This window comes from Microchirus variegatus (genome assembly GCF_963457635.1).
Source record: "Microchirus variegatus genome assembly, chromosome: 8".
NCBI classification, from domain to species: Eukaryota; Metazoa; Chordata; class Actinopteri; order Pleuronectiformes; family Soleidae; genus Microchirus; species Microchirus variegatus.
The window spans coordinates 9046335-9063990 of record NC_139809.1 but is presented as its reverse complement, the minus strand read 5'-3'; the positions used below and the strand labels follow the sequence as shown (position 1 = coordinate 9063990).

Below are 17656 nucleotides of genomic sequence, written 5' to 3'. Positions count from 1 at the left end.
TAGTTGGGGTTGTTTACGCTGCACATTGGCCTCCCCAGTCACCAATCAATCTCAGATTGTCTTTAAGAAACAGGAGGGGGGGGGGGAAAGGTAAAAGCTCTTCCTTTCAACCTTTTGTTTGTTCAACAGTTCCCCTTTCTTATGCAGAATTGCTGATGGAATCGTTGGTACAGCATAATAGCTGAGGATGTGTTTGCAGAAAAAAAAAATACCCTGTGTGTATATGGGCGCGCGCGTGTGTGTGTGAGATCTTAACTGTGTGTTTTACCTCAAAGACATGTGTGTTTGCCCCAGCGCCCGGTCCCCTTAGAGCTTTAAGAATATCAGGCATCACCAGAAGTAACTCTGCGGTTGGCTTGATTGACGCGAGAGGCCTCACCACCAGCCATTCAAGGCACATTCTTACGGGGATCTCATATCGCCAGGGGTTGGCCAGAGCACTCCCGGTGCCTTCCAAGGAAAATAAGTGGTGTGACATCAGGGCTTTGTTTCAACGGCTCGGCCCCTTCTGTTTGTGTTTAATATCGCTCTGAGAGAAGTGGAAAGAGGGCCAGCCAATTTCTCTGGCCCCGACCGCTGAGCCTGCTGGTGCTTCAGCAGCGAAGCGACGGTGGTCTCATGTGTCTGCAGCGCAGCGCTCTCTATCCCTCTTACTCTTTTTCTCCGTTGCTCTCTCTCTCTTTGCTTCTGGACGTCTGACTCCCGTGAGACTTTGCAGTTTTGACTACAGGGAAATCAGATCTCACAACACATTGGGGGCCTTTTAGACGGAGGGGCCAGAGACCAAAAATAGAGACAGAAAGTCCCAGAGATGGAAATGAAGATGGGGAGAAGATATGAGGAATTATTTTGGAACAAAACGAAGACACAGAAGAAAAACACAAGACAGCGAGCGGGAAAGGGAGGAGAGATCAAAAGGAGACGAGGACAAAAGAAAGACAGATTATGTAAGAAAGGAGGGAGAGCATAAAGATGAGGTGAGAATAATGAAAAATGCTAGGAAAGTCGAAAGGAAGGAGAGGAGGGAGTCTGACGTGAAGGCCAGCCACGTCTGGGTGGTTTTCCTGAGGACAGCCTCTTTGATTCTCCAGCACTCACACTCCAATGCATTTAGACAGGGGTTGACAGTGGTTTCAGGCAGCGGTTTGTCTGGGCCAGCTCGCTCTGATTTAGAAGACCCTGGACTGTGGGCCGAGTATTTGACTCTTTGATTTTTGTTAAGTACCTTGGATGGAAAATCAGTTGAGTTTTTTTCAAGGCATTATGTTCTTGACTCAATCATAAAGGCAATTGGCCTTTGATTTCCATGTCTTTTATTTAAGTTTTTTTTTTTTATAGTATTTTCACATGTGACTACACCCATTTGAAAATAGTTGCACCGTATTTTAAATCAGTGATGAATATCATTTGAGCTGATAGTATAAGTGTCGAGTCAAGTGTTTCTTATAAAGTCTTCTAACTCTCATGCTTGATTTTAGTTTATTCTGCAATTATCATTCCAAACCTAGGAGAACCTATGGCAGCCCTCAGTAATCACTTCAACTTTTAATTTTTCCATTAAAAACACGGTGGTCCGACATGGCAGCCTAATGCATGTGATGTAAATATAAAAGGCTCATTCTGTTTAATAAAAACAATAACAGTACAGTCAAAGAAACAAATGTATACTTATTGTTATTCAGTTTCTGCTGAAAAAAACAAAATCTTACACACCTGACTTGTAAAATATCATAGCTCTACTGAAAAGGCCACTCAAAATTCCATTTCGATTCACATAATAAAAATAAGGAAACTGGCTATTGTTACTAATACTGAGGCAGGCATCATTTTTCTTTATATTTTATTACCAAAGTGTGCACAACTGAGTCAGAAGGTATCACATTTTTGTCAGTCGTGACGATCAAAATTTAATTAAAGAAGATACAAGACGCTGCTCTTATTATTATGTGGATTTACTTCTTGATTTAAAGTGGTGCACGAGCTGCTCCCAGCATCTGCTGAAAGAATAACTGTCAGAGATGAACTGTTTATCATTTAAAATTAAAATTAAAATGTTTTGTTGGAATTCCTTTCTGATGAATACTCATTCCCTCTTCCAATGGTGTTGGACACTGCTGTCAAACTCACAGCTAAGTGTGTGCCTGTGTGTGTGTACATGCACATCTGTTTCCATAGGACCTGTGTGTGTGTGTGCGTTTGGCTCGGACACACACCCATAGAAGAAAAGAGGGAGAGAATGAAAGAGGAAAGCCACTGACTAGCTGCTGGCGAGCAATGTTAATAGCCTGATGGTTTTGCTGGTTTCTTTCCTTTTTGCAGCAGCTGTATGCAGCCCAGCTGGCAAGCATGCAGATCTCACCAGGAGCCAAGATGACTCCCCTCCCGCAAGCTCCCAACTCCTCCGGTCCCCTCTCCCCCTCTGCCTTGAAGAATGAGAAGCGGGCTTCCAGTCCTATCACTCATATTAAGGTTAGCCGATGCAAGTGATTCTGTAAAATGATTTATGTGGAATAAGTTCTTTAAAGTGCCTGGATTATGCTTCCTGGATTTTGCTTGTCCTTTAGTGTGTCATTGCGATTCTGTGCATGTAAAAGTTCTGTTACGCTACAAAGGTCAAACTGAAGCAAAGGGAGTCATTTTTTCCCCCCACAGAACATATTGCTCCTGAAGAGCCTTGAACGCCTTGTTTATAGTCCTAGATTATTCTTTTTTTTTTTTTACACAATGACTCCTTGTCACTTGTTCAAGTAGCAGCATGGAGAAGTTCATGTTCTTCTAAGCAGGGATATACAGTGTGAAGGTAGAAACACAGCATCATTGTATTTGAAGTAGCAGAATATAATAAGACAAAGAAAGAGTGAATTCAGATCATAAAAGATAGGAAACCACACAAGATGAATAAACATGACAAATATCAGCGCAAGTAAAAGTGGAAAAAAAAACAAAAAAAAACATTGATCTAAACTCTTCACCCTTGATTAGAAAGTGCTTATTTAAAAGTCTCACACTGATGCGCACACGCGCAGATACACAAACTGACACTGGAGCTGGCTGCTGTTTGGCAGGAGTCCAGACCCCTTCATTGGAGAGAGCGCGCGCCTCATCTTTGCTTGACGACGAGGCAGTAATGGAAGCCACATGTGCGTGTGGGGCACAGCTGCAACCGGCGTCACAATAGACCGGCGTCAGAGCTCACCACACTCAAACAGTAGTGCTGTGCCCTGCAATCTCCTCCGATTCCCCACACCCTCTGCTAAACCCCACACATGCTCAGCCCACCCCCTGACTTTGGCATGGCCCGATCCCCCTCCCCCTCGCTCGATGCAGCCGTCCTGAACTTCGTCCCTTCTCCACGTTCATCAAGAGTTTGCTGTCAGCAGAGGAGCCTGAGTTCACTTGTCACTACTCTATTTTTTCCAGGGACTCCTTATGTGGATTAACATTGTCATGAACGTTTAGTTTTTGGCTGAATAGAGATACTGGTGAATTAACAACCAATGATTTATATATAGATGACTATTGCTGCAGAAATGATGTTAATATTTTGACAATATTTGTCCACATTTTTCTTTGTCTCGAAATGATTATCACTCGCACTTCCATATAAGCGACTCGATTGGATTTGTCACATCCAATGGTGCGTGATACACTCCAGAAAATATTGCACCGCAACCTCAACTCAAGTGTTTAAGCGGATCTCAGAACCACAAATAAGTGCCGCACAAAGACATTTATTGAGCTGTTATGTTCAAATGTCCCTTTTCACTTCCATTGGGATACGTGCTCATTCAACGTGTCACATGTGTCCCGCCCACAGGAGGAAGGATCCACACAGCCACTCAACCTCTCCGCCAGGCCTAAGACAGCTGAGGCTCTTCGCTCCCCAGCATCCCCAACACAGAGTCTGTTCTCTGGGAGTAAGACCAGCCCTACAGGCATGGGCAAGGGCTGCATCCCGAGCCCTAACCCCCACATGGGCAGGAACACCTCTCTTGGTAGGTAACAAGTAAAAGCAACAGTTGTCTTTCCCAGGGTCAGGGTCAACCAGGCCACCACCACGCTGCCTAAAACAAGCAGAAGCAAAGGCCTCACCGACTGATCACACCGTGTAAAGGCTGCTTCACGACACAAAGACAAAATACTTGATATAGTTGTATACGTAACACATAAACACGCATATACCACTGCGTTGTCCACATCTAAACTGAACATCCGCCCCGAGCACACATGTCCCCACTCTAGTGTAAAATGTTTTGTTCCCTTCAACCAGAGAAACAAAAACCATCAGCCACCCAAACACCTCCCTCCTTCCCTGCCACACACAGACAAACCCAGCAGAGCCTGATAGACTGCAGACACCTCAACCTCATGAGGAGACCTGTGTGTGTGTGTGTGTATTTGTTTGTGTGTGTGTGTTTTTTTACAGGAGTCCAAAGCCCTGTATTTAGCCCCAATGAAAACCCCAGCAGCGGAAGCAGTGAAACCCAGCACACGTTATTTGGTTTTTAAGAGCTTCCTCACATCATTGTCTGCCCGCGCTAGACCTTTTATGCCCCTACCTCTGCTATCTGTTATTAAGGCCAATCTAAAGCCTCTCATTATATCCCCCCAGAAAACAATTTCACCCGCTCTTCTGGAGTGGCTTTGAGGACGCGTCACTTGTGTTCCTTGCAAAGTTATTTTTTGCCCATTTTAACGGCCACCCAAGCATGCAGTGCTTCCTACTTGTGTGCTAATTAAACGAGTAGGGCAACGGAAACTTTGCATCCTTTTATTTCTTTTTTCCTTCAAATGAGCGTTGGCTTCAAAACGTGTGAAGCACATAAACAAGGGGGAGGAGATTGTGTCGTGTTTGGTAACAAGTGGACTGGAAAACAATTTGAGCAACATTTGGGTCTGATAAGAGATTGGGAAAAGCTTGTTTTTTTTTCCCTTTTAACAATGTCATTATAACAAGAATTTGCTATCGTGAGAGTTTAGGGCATTTAGGATATGAGGTCATTTTCAAAGTTCAGTTGTGTTTATGAAGGAGCATGAAATCACACATAAGCACCAAGCTGGGTTCTTCAAATCTCAGATTAGCAAATAAAGTACCTGAATATTTGAATTTCAACATGAGCAGCGGTGCAGGTGATTCTTTCAGAACAAGGTCGGGTAATTTAGAGTTTAACTATTTTATAATTGTGCCATTTAGTCTAGTGCAAATAGATTAAAAAAAGACATTTTGTTCAGTCATTTTCATGCTTAAAACTGCCTGGTTAAGGATGTATCGTGAGATTAAATATCATAGATCTCATAGGTTTGAGATTAATGTGATTTCTCTCTTCATGCTTTATCTTTATCCTTTTGTCACTAGTTTGAAATAATAATCCAGGGCTCTGTTAATGCCACACGTGACAGTTGTGAAGCTGCTCCCATTGCCACACTATTATTGTCAGTCAAATTGGATCAAACTAGTTACTTGCACTAAACTGGCACTTTTAAAATAAAAAAAATAAGTCTTACCACTTTTTTTTTTTAACATTCTCTCCTCCCCAGACATCCTGTCCAGCCTAAATTCCACAGCGTTTGGGGACCAGGACGCAGTGATGAAGGCCATCCAAGAGGCCAGGAGCATGAGGGAGCAGATCCAGAGGGAGCAGCTCCACCAGCAGCAGCAGCAGTCAGGACACCAGAGTCTGGAGGCCAAGCTGTCCGCCCTCAGCAGCATGACCCTCAACAATGGCAACAAGGTTAGCGGGACAGACACGTGGTCACATGCAGCAACATACGGACACTTTACCTGTAGGATCTGTAAGAATCACATGATCTGAATGAAGTTTGGATAGAAAGACTCATGGTGGAGGATAAAGTGGTAGAAGGTGAGCGAGTGAGACTCATACACCAACATCTACGCCGATATATATACATATACACTATATACACTACTACTACTATTTGGTTACTGTAATTTAATGTTAATGTTTAGCTCTTTTTCACGCTGGGCCTCCACCTGCTGCATCGTCAGTGTAAAGCAGTGTTGCTATAATTCAGATTCAGCCTTGTTGAATGCAATATTTTGAGATACTACATAAAAAAAAAAAAAAAAAAAAGGCCTTTTCATATCACTCATGAATGACAAGAACATCTACTCGTAAAATTTGCTGCATTTTTTATAGTGTGGTATCACAACTTTTCCCTTCATAAAATGTGAACACTTCTTCAGAGCATGAAGAATAATGAGGTGAGGGAAGGAGAAGGAAATCTACTCTATGTAACACACACACACACACACACACACACACACACACACACACACACACACACACACACACACACACACACACACACACACACACACGCACAACCTGTGTAGGTGTCCAAATTCCTTGCTCCTGTGACACATTTCCTCCATCATTTCATTGGCCAGCTGTTCAAGGTTCCTCTTCAGCTCATGCACAAGTCTGAAGAATATTCATGGATGATATTTAGTGTCTTTTGGCTCAGACTGCAGTTTTTTCGAGAACTTCTCTTTTCTTCTCTCATCTTCATGGCCACCCAGAAGCTAACAGCTTTGAAGAGGGAGCAGCTGGGCCAATGACAAGTGATGGTTTTGGCGTGTGATTGTGTTTGTGTGCCTGCTTTAACTGAGACAGAGTGAGTGTTTTTTTGTTGTTGTTGTTTTTTTTTTGAAGAGGAGATGGTGTTAACATCAGTGTATGTGTGTGTGTGTGTGTGCGCGTCATGTCTGTGTATAATGGACTCTGGCTCTCCACTTGCCCTGGAGTGGGGATCCCGGCCTCAGGGTTTAGCCCAATTAAAGGGTCTTTCTTAGGGAAGCGACCCCCCCCCTTCCTTATTCACCTCTTAACCCAGCTCATCTCTTTCCCTTGTGGTGAAGGAGACAGGGCCTTTGTACCAGGATCCCATGTCCAGAGGGAAATCCATATTTTCAAAACATCTTCAATCAGTCTGATCAGCCAATCACATGCTCCGAGGAATCCGAATTTCAGTCAAATAAGGAACTCTCCTGCCCAACTGGTCCCATGTTGCTTGCGAGGATAAGGAGAAGGCGGAGTGAGGAACTCATACATATTTTAGGGGTGGAGTCTTTGAACCCACCAACCCCAAGTAGGTCATGAATGGTGCACTCCAAGGATAGGCTGTTTTGAAATTTTTTGGACTTGTTTGCTTTGCATTTTCAGGAGGAAAACATCCAAAATTTGGCATAAATATATCACTGGTGTACTTACTGTCAGTCCCTAGTGGATTTTTTGGTAATCATACTAGTAAACACTCATAGCTCATAAATATAGCTCATGAAGATCAATTATTCAGCTGCCTATACTTATAAATTGTTGTTAAATTTGTATGTCACTCATCTACTGCAGGTCAAACAATCGCAATCATTTCCCAAAATGTATGATTAAAAGAGCTTTTTAACAAAACCTTTATTTGGAAATGATCACAAATTGAGATTAGTGCATTACAGGGACAGTACGTCTGTTGGGTTATATTTTCCAGCTCTACAAAAACAAAAACAAAGCTCCATGCCCCCTAATAAAAAAGCTAATTTTGAACGTCTCAAAGTAATTGTGTCCGCTTTTGAGGAAAGCAGCAGGCCGTGGTGTTTGTTGCCATTTTGTTATTCGTCACCTAACAACAGCAGCAGCTCAAAGACTCTTTCTCTTAACTTTGAATGCATAAATTTTTCTTTGGGACGGATAATTTGTGTGTGCGTTTTCTCGAGCTCTTAAAGGCTTCGCTCTGTCTTAAACAATTCATGGATGGAACTTGCTGGATGCTGACAGTGTGACTCACCCCTTCCACCTCGGGAGGCAACTGGACCAGCTCTCTTTTTTCTTTACCTTGGATTTGTGTGTTGTTTTCTCTTCGTCGAATACGGCTGTTACTTAAATGGTTCCCTTTGAGACTTTGAAGCTGTGCCCAAGTCTTCTTGTTTTATGACATTGTAAGAATAACGCACATTCGGCGTCTTTGGAATGAGACGACTGCCTTAGCGGTATTCTGGAGTCATATTGAATGTTGAGCTATTTGTTGTCAGCGCGCATTCGACTCCGAGGCAGTCGTCGCCGTGGTGTTTGAGTCTTGTCTTGTGATTATTTCACTTGTGTTTGTGTATTTCCGTCCCACAGTATTCATTTTAAACATAGATGTCATCAACATTTTGGTAAGAGCTGAAACTGATCCTGAGCTCCTGTGTGTGTGTGTGTGTGTGTGTGTGTGTGTGTCCATCCTGGCTCTGTACTGGCCTTGGCCATGTTAATGTCATTATAGCTGGTGTACACACAAGAGGCCTGGCCAGTTAGTGGCATTGTTGAGTATCACCTTACGCTTACGTTGCGTACAGCTGGCCTGCGGCTGCCAAAGCTCACTGAAATAGCCACTGTGTATAACACTGTGGGTGTGTTCATGTTTGTGTCTGTGTGTGTGTGTCCCTGTGTGTGTAAAATGGACAGTGGACATTTATTTCATCCAAACAGCCACAAACACCCCTGAAGCCCATTTAAAGGCAAATGCCAGGTTTCTGAGAGTTTACAGATATACTGTATCCTAAAAGTGTAGAGATTGATGCAGGTAAATCGTCTCAATACATTAGAAGGACCAGTGTTTCCCCACTACACCCCTTTTGGTAGCTAATCTAACACAATCACTCATCTGATTCTCAATTGTCCTGTAAAATGGGGACATACTGTATCATACTCTCATATTTTCACTCTCTTAGTTAAAATAAATGTGCAAAAAATCTGCCTTAATCTGCCAAAACTGACAGTAAATCCTTCACTGGCTACACACACACACACAGACACACAAGTTTAGTGGCTCACTTGTGCTCACAGCTCTGTTTTTGCCAGGCACTTTTTTTTATTAATCCTAATTTGATCATTAAATGTAGTGTTTTTTACGACGACTTGACTTTTAATTAAGGTTTATATCGGGGGAAAGTTTTGAAATCTCCAAGCTCTCCAAAAACACTTTATTTATCCTTAGATTTCACATGGTCTGTCTTAGAGATGTGTCTTTTGTCCGTCCCGTGTTGAACTAAGTCTGTCAGCGACGTGCATACACTTTCTGTTAGGGAGAGCAGAATGAGTCTGGAGGGAGGAAGGGAGGGAGGAAATGGTTGTATAGACGTTTGTATTGGCTCCACTGGTGAGTTTGGTCTTTGTAGGAGGCTGGCCTGTGAACCCCACAGCTCAGACAGTTCCAAGTCTTGATTAAAGGTCGACGTAATGTTGCTGTATTTGAAGCCTGAATGATATACATTATAATAATGCATACTACAAAGCGGAGTCTGGCACCTGCAAATAGACTGTTGAGTGTCTACGTCTTTGGGATTAGAGCCTTAAAGGGTGGAGGGTTGCTTGTTGGGTGTTAAGGGCTATGAATAGGTGGAATGGTGAAAAGGAGAAGCAGGGGAGGAGAAATCAAAACAGACCAGAGCTGACTGACAGCTCTATCGACACACAGCAACGTGTGGGGAAGGAAAGAGAGAAAGAAAGATGAAGAAAATGAGGAGAGAGGGAACACTGACAAGGGGGGGGGGGGTGACTGAGGAGGTTGCCAAACTTGATTGGTCCAGGAGGAGACAGTAAACGGTTGCGGGTCAGTTGGAGGCAGGCCGTGCTGGCAGTGGGCGAGTTGTAACTGTGGTAATGAGCTCAATACGGTGTGGATCTAAAAAAAAAAAAAAAAAAATGCAGCAAAGTTTAGAGCGTTACCCTGGCAACAGTGGAGAGAAGTAAATGCCTAGACATGGAGAGACCAGGCGGAACAGAAAGAGTAGGGTGTCTCTTAAATTTTCTAATATACATTCAGCAGCAGACCCAGTCAGAGGAATAGTCTGTCAAAAATACTGTAGCGGCACAGATTTGATTTGTTTAGTGCCATACTTATTATTATATTTGTTCAGCACTTTTTATGATTTAACTTGAATTCATTTAAAATTGTTCCTTTACTTCTTTTTTTTTTAACCTCTACACATTTTCTGTATTGTGTTCCATTAAGTCTGTGGTTAGTCATGTTCTTATTCAAATGCTCTTTTTTGCTTGGGGTCTTTTCACCAGAACTTCCTAAGCAGTGATTGTATTGAACCAGGTAGTTCATTGCGATAAAGCGCACGAGCAGAACTGAACAGTGCTCACAGCATAAATGGACCAACATGAAAGAACATTGAATCGTGCTGCTGCTCCAGAGGCAGCCGTCCAGTATCAAACCAGCAGGCGCACACGCCAGACCTATTTCAATCTCGACTAAACAAAGCAAAGACAGTTCCTTATTGCATATGCCACAAGAACTTTCAAATACACCAAAGTAGACCAACCACAGGGAATATTTGCAAATTTTGACCCAGGTCTGCTGTTAATCTGTGCTTTGGATTCGTCTACCTCTATTGATGTCGTCCTAGTCCATTTTTCCAAAACCTTGACTCTGCGTTAGTTTTTTCCACTCGTCTCCTTCCATTTACCAGCAATATTTCCAAGTCTGAAACTACTCACGATGTTTAAAAAAGTATGCCTTACAAAACACCTATGCAAAAGTAGCCGTGTTTAGTTGAAAACTCCTGATTTAATCTTCGGCAAAGCAGCATTCAGAGACAGATGTCTGACAGTCTATAGTTCAGCAGTACAAACTTTAAAAGGACTTCCACTTGGATTTCAGACTTTGTTCTTTTTGTGCTCTCTATCTCGTTCTGTCATTGCCTTTTTTCCTCTCTTTTCTTTACTCCTTTGTTAGGCAGTTGCTTCCTGCGGTGAGCATGGCACTGCCCAGGCACATGTTCTGTGGTGGGCCTGATTACAGCCCTGCTGTAGTGCTGACATTGGCCCGCGCCGACTCCTCATCTATAAACACAGACACACACATACACACACACGCACAAACACACACACACACACACACACACACACACACACATCAACCCTTAAGTTCCACCAACTCTGCCAGCGGCTACCGTGGCATGACTTCATCCACCAACCATTCCTTGCGTCAAACAAAATGCCTCTGTCACCAGAAAAAGGTGGAGAGCTGGGAGAGCAGCGAGGGAGGGAGAGGGAGGGAGGGGGAGGGGGGGAGGGAGGGCAGAGGACAAGAAGAGCAGAGAGAATAAAGGAGGAGCGTGGATGTGCGGTAGCTGTGTGGAGGCTTCGATGTTTTCCACCACAGTTTGGGAGTGTGGTGCAGTAATTTTAGCTGGAAGGCCCCAAGGCAGGCTGATGGCCGGAGTTCCATGTCTCAGAAGTGGAGTGGCAGGCGAGGAGACAGAAATGGAGACAGAGGAAGACACTGATGATTAGCACGACTTTGAAGTATAGCTTTGACTCGACTGTTAGCTAATCATATAAACAACATCATTACTCATTTTCCTTGGATACTGCAAGAAACAAAAGTAGCAAAGCTGCTGCGAAATTAATTGCTTTGAATTTGAAGAGTGTGGTTTTGAAGCTTGACATTTTCTCCATCGCAGTTTAGCCCAGCAATTAGAATTATTGTCATTACCATCAAAGTTATTCCAAGCAGCTTTTTTTTTTGTAATACTGACCTTCATAACCTTTTTCACATTACAGGAGAGGTTGCACTATGAGACACTGAGCCAGCACCTGGGCAAGCTTGGGGAGGATGCTGGGAAAATGGTCCACCGAGTCATTGACCTGACGAGACCAGAAGATCTGGACGGTAAGTACTGCCAATGTTGGAAATCTTTGGAAATAAAGAAATCACTGCAAAATAACAACAACAAAAAAAGGAAAGTTAATGGAGGACCAAGGGGAGGTTAAAGGAGCCTTAAGTTACTAAAATACCAGTGGCTCTTTATTCTGTGGGCCCCACAAAGAAGAGGCCCTGCTTCTGCTGACCTCATATCTCAGAGCTCCGGTGTAGCTGAAGGCAGCTGCCAGAGAGTTAGAACATACATGAATTTAGCAAACACAAATATTTATTGTCCTCCTCAGGAAGCTTAGAAGGACAGGAAGGTGAAGGATACTCTCTGGAGCTAAACAGAGTGCTCAACGTCAACATCTTATGCTCTTAAAAAAATGTTGTGCTGTTATTAAGTGCAAGACAAAAAGCAGAATTTGTGCTTGTGACAGAAATACACACACAAACAAAAACAGGTGAAAACAGGTCTGTTGTCAATTGTCAATAAAAACTTACTTGAAAGTGACTTTTTGGCTTTCTCTGCGTGCAGTGTGAAGACACTGACTTTGTGAGAATGTCTTTCTTTTCTCGCGCCGCCCACCTGTTTCTCATAAAGCACCGCTGTTTACGGGCAATGAGGGGTTGAAGAGTGCTCCTCGTGGTTTAGTTTAGAGTGAGACGAGTAAATATGGGAGTATATATGCATTTAGATACTATCTGTTAGTGTGAGCGTGTCAAGGACATCCCTGCTGCAAAGACCCCCATCAGACTTTTGTTATACATCCTCTTACAAGACAGAACAGGGGGGGGGGGATCGCGAGAGAAGAACCAAACAACACAAGCGTTTTCTTATCTGTCCTGTTGTGTGCATTCAAAGTGTGAAAGTGTGGAAGATGAACATCTCGGTGATTTTTTCTTTGTTTTACACAGGGAGTAACATCACTGAGGCGCGAGTGTTCAGGGAAGCACGAGGCCGGAACAACAATGAGCCCCACATCAAGAGGCCCATGAACGCCTTCATGGTCTGGGCTAAAGACGAGAGGAGGAAGATCCTGCAGACGTTCCCTGACATGCACAACTCCAACATCAGCAAGATCCTCGGTGAGATTTCTCAGCTTTATGACGGGCAGGAAAGAGAGAGAATTAGTAACATGAAATACAAATCCTAAATATTGTTTTCTCTGATCACATTTAATACATGTAGTTAACATATGTAAGGTTTTAATCTGACTGATTAAAAAGGGGATTCGATCTGTAATTTAGCCCAATAGAAAAATACTTTATCAACAGTATCAATAGTCACATTATGAACAGCTCATTTCCTTCTACATCAGCAGTAGCTTTGATTGGATGTTGGTCTGTTCGGCGACTATTAGATACACACATTGAACATTTAAAATACTGCAAACTGAAAACCTAAATATTACACAAATATGAACTGGCTCATGCCAGGTTAGAGAAAAAAAACAATACCCACAATTAAGGAACAAAAAGACAGTCATTTTGCATCCCTACACTATCTTGATCAAACATCCCTGACATCCTTGGATTATTTCAAGGTCAGCGTCTCTGCTCGTTAGCTCACTGGTTTCCACAGTTCACAGGGTTTCTTACCAATATTCTGTGGATTATAAGAAGGACTAGTGTTTTACAACCTGGGACTCATGCGCACACAGAGCTCCACTGTGTCAGCACTGACTGGTGTGATGGATGCATTCACTTTAAAAGCAACCGTGTTGATACTGACCTCGTCGACACAGATACCCATTCACACAGTGCGGAGCGTAACGTTCCCAAGACTTCCACTGTCCAACACAGTGGCCCAGTCAGCTTTATGTAGTCTGCATGTAAATGCTCCTCCTGAGCAACATTATCAAAGTGAGCTGCATCTGTCTGTCTGACTGACTTAGAGCTTTGATTGGACTCTGGTAAAGGGAGGGTTTGTGTTTTCCTAAATGCTTTTAATTTGTTTGATGCAATTTGAACAATTTGAATTCAGTTACAGAATTCTAATTGCTATTTTATTACAACAAAATTGTTTGTTTAATCGTCAGATGATAACTCTGAGATCCTCCTGCCATTGAACACCAAGCGCAGCAATTTTCCAGATATGGAACAAAAAGGACAGAACATAATTGTGTATGTGTTCATAGCTACATGTGTACAATGCATGTCTTCCTAACATAATAACACAGCTGGACTTTCAGGAGTGGGTGGCCTTAAAAAAAAAACTCCCCTGTTTCCTGTGCCACAAAAATACAAGAGTAGTTTATGATAAACCTTGATAAACAGAGGAGCAGTGTGGTGTGTATAATCAGTTGTCAGAGTAGTGCACAGATGTCCTGCATTCCTGTCGTAATGGCCTTGTCCACTTGTTCAGAGGGTCCTCTTACCAAAGAAAATGATAAGTACACAATGTGTCTAAGAGGAAACAGAGTGTAATCCACTCCTGCTTTCAAACAGCATCATCTGCAGCTGAAATTTCAGTATGTTTGTATTGTTGGATTAATAATTGATTGCAGATTTCATCTGTTTTAACAACAACAACAATTTTTTTTTAAAGTAATAAATGCCAAACTAAACCAAAACCAGAAATTGTGACAAAACTAAAATCTCAATCGTTTGCTCCAGGCTCCCGTTGGAAAGCCATGACCAACCAGGAGAAACAGCCATACTACGAGGAGCAGGCTCGCTTAAGCAAGATCCACTTGGAGAAATATCCCAACTACAAATACAAGCCGCGGCCCAAGAGAACCTGCATCATCGATGGCAAGAAGCTGCGCATCGGCGAGTACAAACAGTTGATGCGGTCACGACGTCAGGAGATGAGGCAATTTTTTGTGGGGTGAGTAGAGAAACTATTAATGTCACAACCTTGAAATGGCATAATAATAATAATAATAATAATAATAATAATAATAGTACCACTACTACTACTAATAATAATAATAATTTAAGTTACATAAATAAGGGCCCACTCATTTGCTTCATTCCTGGGTTCTGATGGGGGTGAAACCCTCAGCTATTGTCTTTTTCCTCAACATATACAATAAAGTACATTTATTGATTAAGGTCTCTTTACATTCTGTGATTTAAAGGTGCCATATGTAAGAATGTGGCCAAAAACAGTTACTACATTCAAATTCAAAATACCGAGGTCTTTTAGGTTTCGTTTTCTGACGTAACTGGCAACCCGTGGTTGCTCGGCAGCTGAGACTCTACTGACTGCAATGATTGGTAGACGGCGGTAGGTGGCGCCACATGCCAAAACATGATTTCAAAACATAAACAAGATTCGCAGTCTGTAAAATATTTTTTTTAATGCAAATATTTTGTCTGTACTGTTGTTGTTGGTGAGTTCAGTTTGTTATATGAACATTATTCCTGAGTCTCTGTGACATATTAGGAGGATTTTATGGCCAGTTGCTTTAGATTTATTACATAAGGCACCGTTAAGTCACAGATATTTTTTTAAATATAAGGTAGGCAGTATTTTTTTTTTAACAGAAGTAGTCTGTCCTCCACTGCACATTCAATATAAAAAATTTTTTTTTTTATTAGAGTGGCTTTTGTGCATTGGCAGACACAATGATCTAAGATCTTGTGTCTTGGTTAAAGAGACCATGACTCTGACATCATGACACTTTAACCCCTCACTTCACTCGTCTCTCTTAAATTAACTCATCATTGTGCCAGATACACTGGTCTCAATATGCGTATTTTAACCAACAAATGTGTTCCCTTTTGCTTTTTTCGCTCAGATATTTCTTGACACTTTTATGCATGTCAGTATGAATATATAAAAATACAACGCTTGGAGATTCTTAACTTAAGACGCATTAGTTTGAGGTTTGTGTGTTGAGTGACGATCGGGGTTTATAGACCCTTTATGAAAGGTTCCTTCTCGGAGTCTCTTGTGGTTCTATTTGCAAAACCCTTTAAACGCTTTCTGAAGAGCTTAACATTTTTAGTGTGTAGCGAACACAGCAAGGGGAATAACAGTGGCATTGTCTTAATAGGAACCAGCCATGGATGTGTTTAAAGCCATCACAGTGGCCTGTGTTTGAGATGGATTTACCAGAGGCCACGGCTTTGAATAGGAGCGATTTTTAATAGCTTGTCATTTATTAAATTAGGACAATGCCGGGCGCTTGCGGGCAGTGAAATTGGACACAGACAGACATAGTGGAATATGAAATGTAAGCAGATGTTTGAAGGGGAACAAGAGTGAAGCAGACGTCACAAGCTAAATGCCACATTTACTGTGTGTGGTCAAGCAAATGCAAAAAAAAAAAAAAAAAGCATATGATTCTTAAGGCCTGGAATTTCAATCAAAACGTTAATCAAATAGCTTCTCGTAGCCAGTTCACAATCCGCTTTCTGGCACTTTAGAAACGTTTTTAAAGAATTTCATGTGTAAATGAGCCGGTCTGGGTGCACAGCGGTAATTGTTCCAGGAGACAGAGTAGGGAGAGAGCTGTTAGGTAAGGAAAGTGACAGCAATCTTAACCCTCATTCCATCTGCATCTCAACAGGTTATTTAGCTGACACTGCTGCTGCGAGCTGGCAGCGAGAGCTCTGTGTTAGCACATGCCCGACCAGATGAGAAGCTTTGCTGTTAACTTAAGTGGCCTCAGAATTAATATTTGGTTCAAAGCGGTTTTGTTCAAAGCTGTAAATGAATCATGAATCACAATCCAATCTGTCAAAAGCTGTCAGCCTCGTTGTACCATCGGCAATTGATACGTCAACTGTTCTATGACCTATGGTGTTTCATTTCTTTCTTGCAGTCTCTTTCATGCAAATCTTTTTATCAGCGCTAATAGCATGGCTGCAGGGACCGCAGTGTCAGTCACTCATAATTGGTATATTGATATGATGATTTTCCCCCTGTGGATGTGACCAAACACATTTTGAAATCTTGAAAGTTTTGAATGTTTGACATCTTTCACTGACATCCCTTCATTTTCTCCTATTTCTCATTTCTCAGGCCGCAGCCGTCAATTCCTCTCGGTAACAGCCCAGGCGGAGTTTACCCAGGTGCCATAAACATGGCGACAGCAGCCACACCATCCCCGCACCTGACCTCAGACTGCTCCAGCAACTCCGTCAGCCCCGAACCAGCCATCCCCGTCATTAAGAGCACGTACGGGGTAAAGACCGAGCCTGGCGGCGGCGGCGGCAGCAACGGCGGTGGAGTCAGAGCTTTGAATATGGCCAGTGATCCCACCAACGGAGACGATGACATGGACATGTACGATGACTTTGAAGATGAGCCCAAGTCAGACTATAGCAGCGACCATGAGACGCGGGAAGCCGTCAGTGCCAACTGAGTGTGGCTCAGGGTGCCTGTTGTAAAAAAAAAAAAAAGAGAGAGAAAAAAAAACTCCTGTTATACGCAGAAACACTTTTTAAAAACATAGTTTATTACAGAGACCTTCAGGCAACTTTTCAGGACGTGCTGTGTCATGCACTGAGCATGCCCAGACAGGATTTAAACTAAACGCTGAAAACATTTTTGGACAATGTACTAATGGATGTCCAGCTGAAGGAGAGGCCTGGTGGAGATAGATTGTGACATCCATTCAGACGATGACGATGAACTTCAGTTTCTACACGGTGACAATCTTCATAGGAGTGAACAAGAGTTAGGAGAGAGGGAGAGTGAGAGAATGGGACAAAGAACAAATGAACGACAAAACACATGGATGTGTGGTTTGTAAAGAGCATGCATGGATTTTGAAGCATCAGGAATTGGTCTTCAACGGCTATTTGGTCTTAAATGTTTAAGGAGTGATTTAGTTTTTATCATTATGTATTTACTTTTTAGATTTTTTTTTTTGTTGTCTATAGACTTTTGTCTGACAGGTCTCTGCCTGTACAAACTCTGGACTTGAAATTTGAAAAGTTTTAATATAAACCCTAGCTCTTGTAATCTTATAGTCTTACTTTTGTTTCTTACAAATACAGTGCATTTACATCTTTTTTGTTTTCTCTGACAAACTGCTTACATGACATT

At 42.4% G+C, this 17656-nt stretch overlaps 1 protein-coding gene across 1 annotated transcript in view; it reads left to right on the top strand.

The window, feature by feature from the left end:
* Window positions 1-17363, top strand: part of LOC310930227 (transcription factor SOX-6-like) — a 79031-nt gene extending 61668 nt beyond the window's left edge. The window contains exons 9-15 of the mRNA XM_083893144.1: window positions 2320-2469; window positions 3818-3995; window positions 5539-5732; window positions 11568-11676; window positions 12568-12738; window positions 14269-14482; window positions 16628-17363. Coding sequence (XP_083749270.1) covers window positions 2320-2469; window positions 3818-3995; window positions 5539-5732; window positions 11568-11676; window positions 12568-12738; window positions 14269-14482; window positions 16628-16970 — 1359 coding nt within the window. The 3' untranslated portion in view covers window positions 16971-17363. The remainder of the gene's footprint in view (window positions 1-2319; window positions 2470-3817; window positions 3996-5538; window positions 5733-11567; window positions 11677-12567; window positions 12739-14268; window positions 14483-16627) is intronic.
* Window positions 17364-17656: the final 293 nt, after the last annotated feature.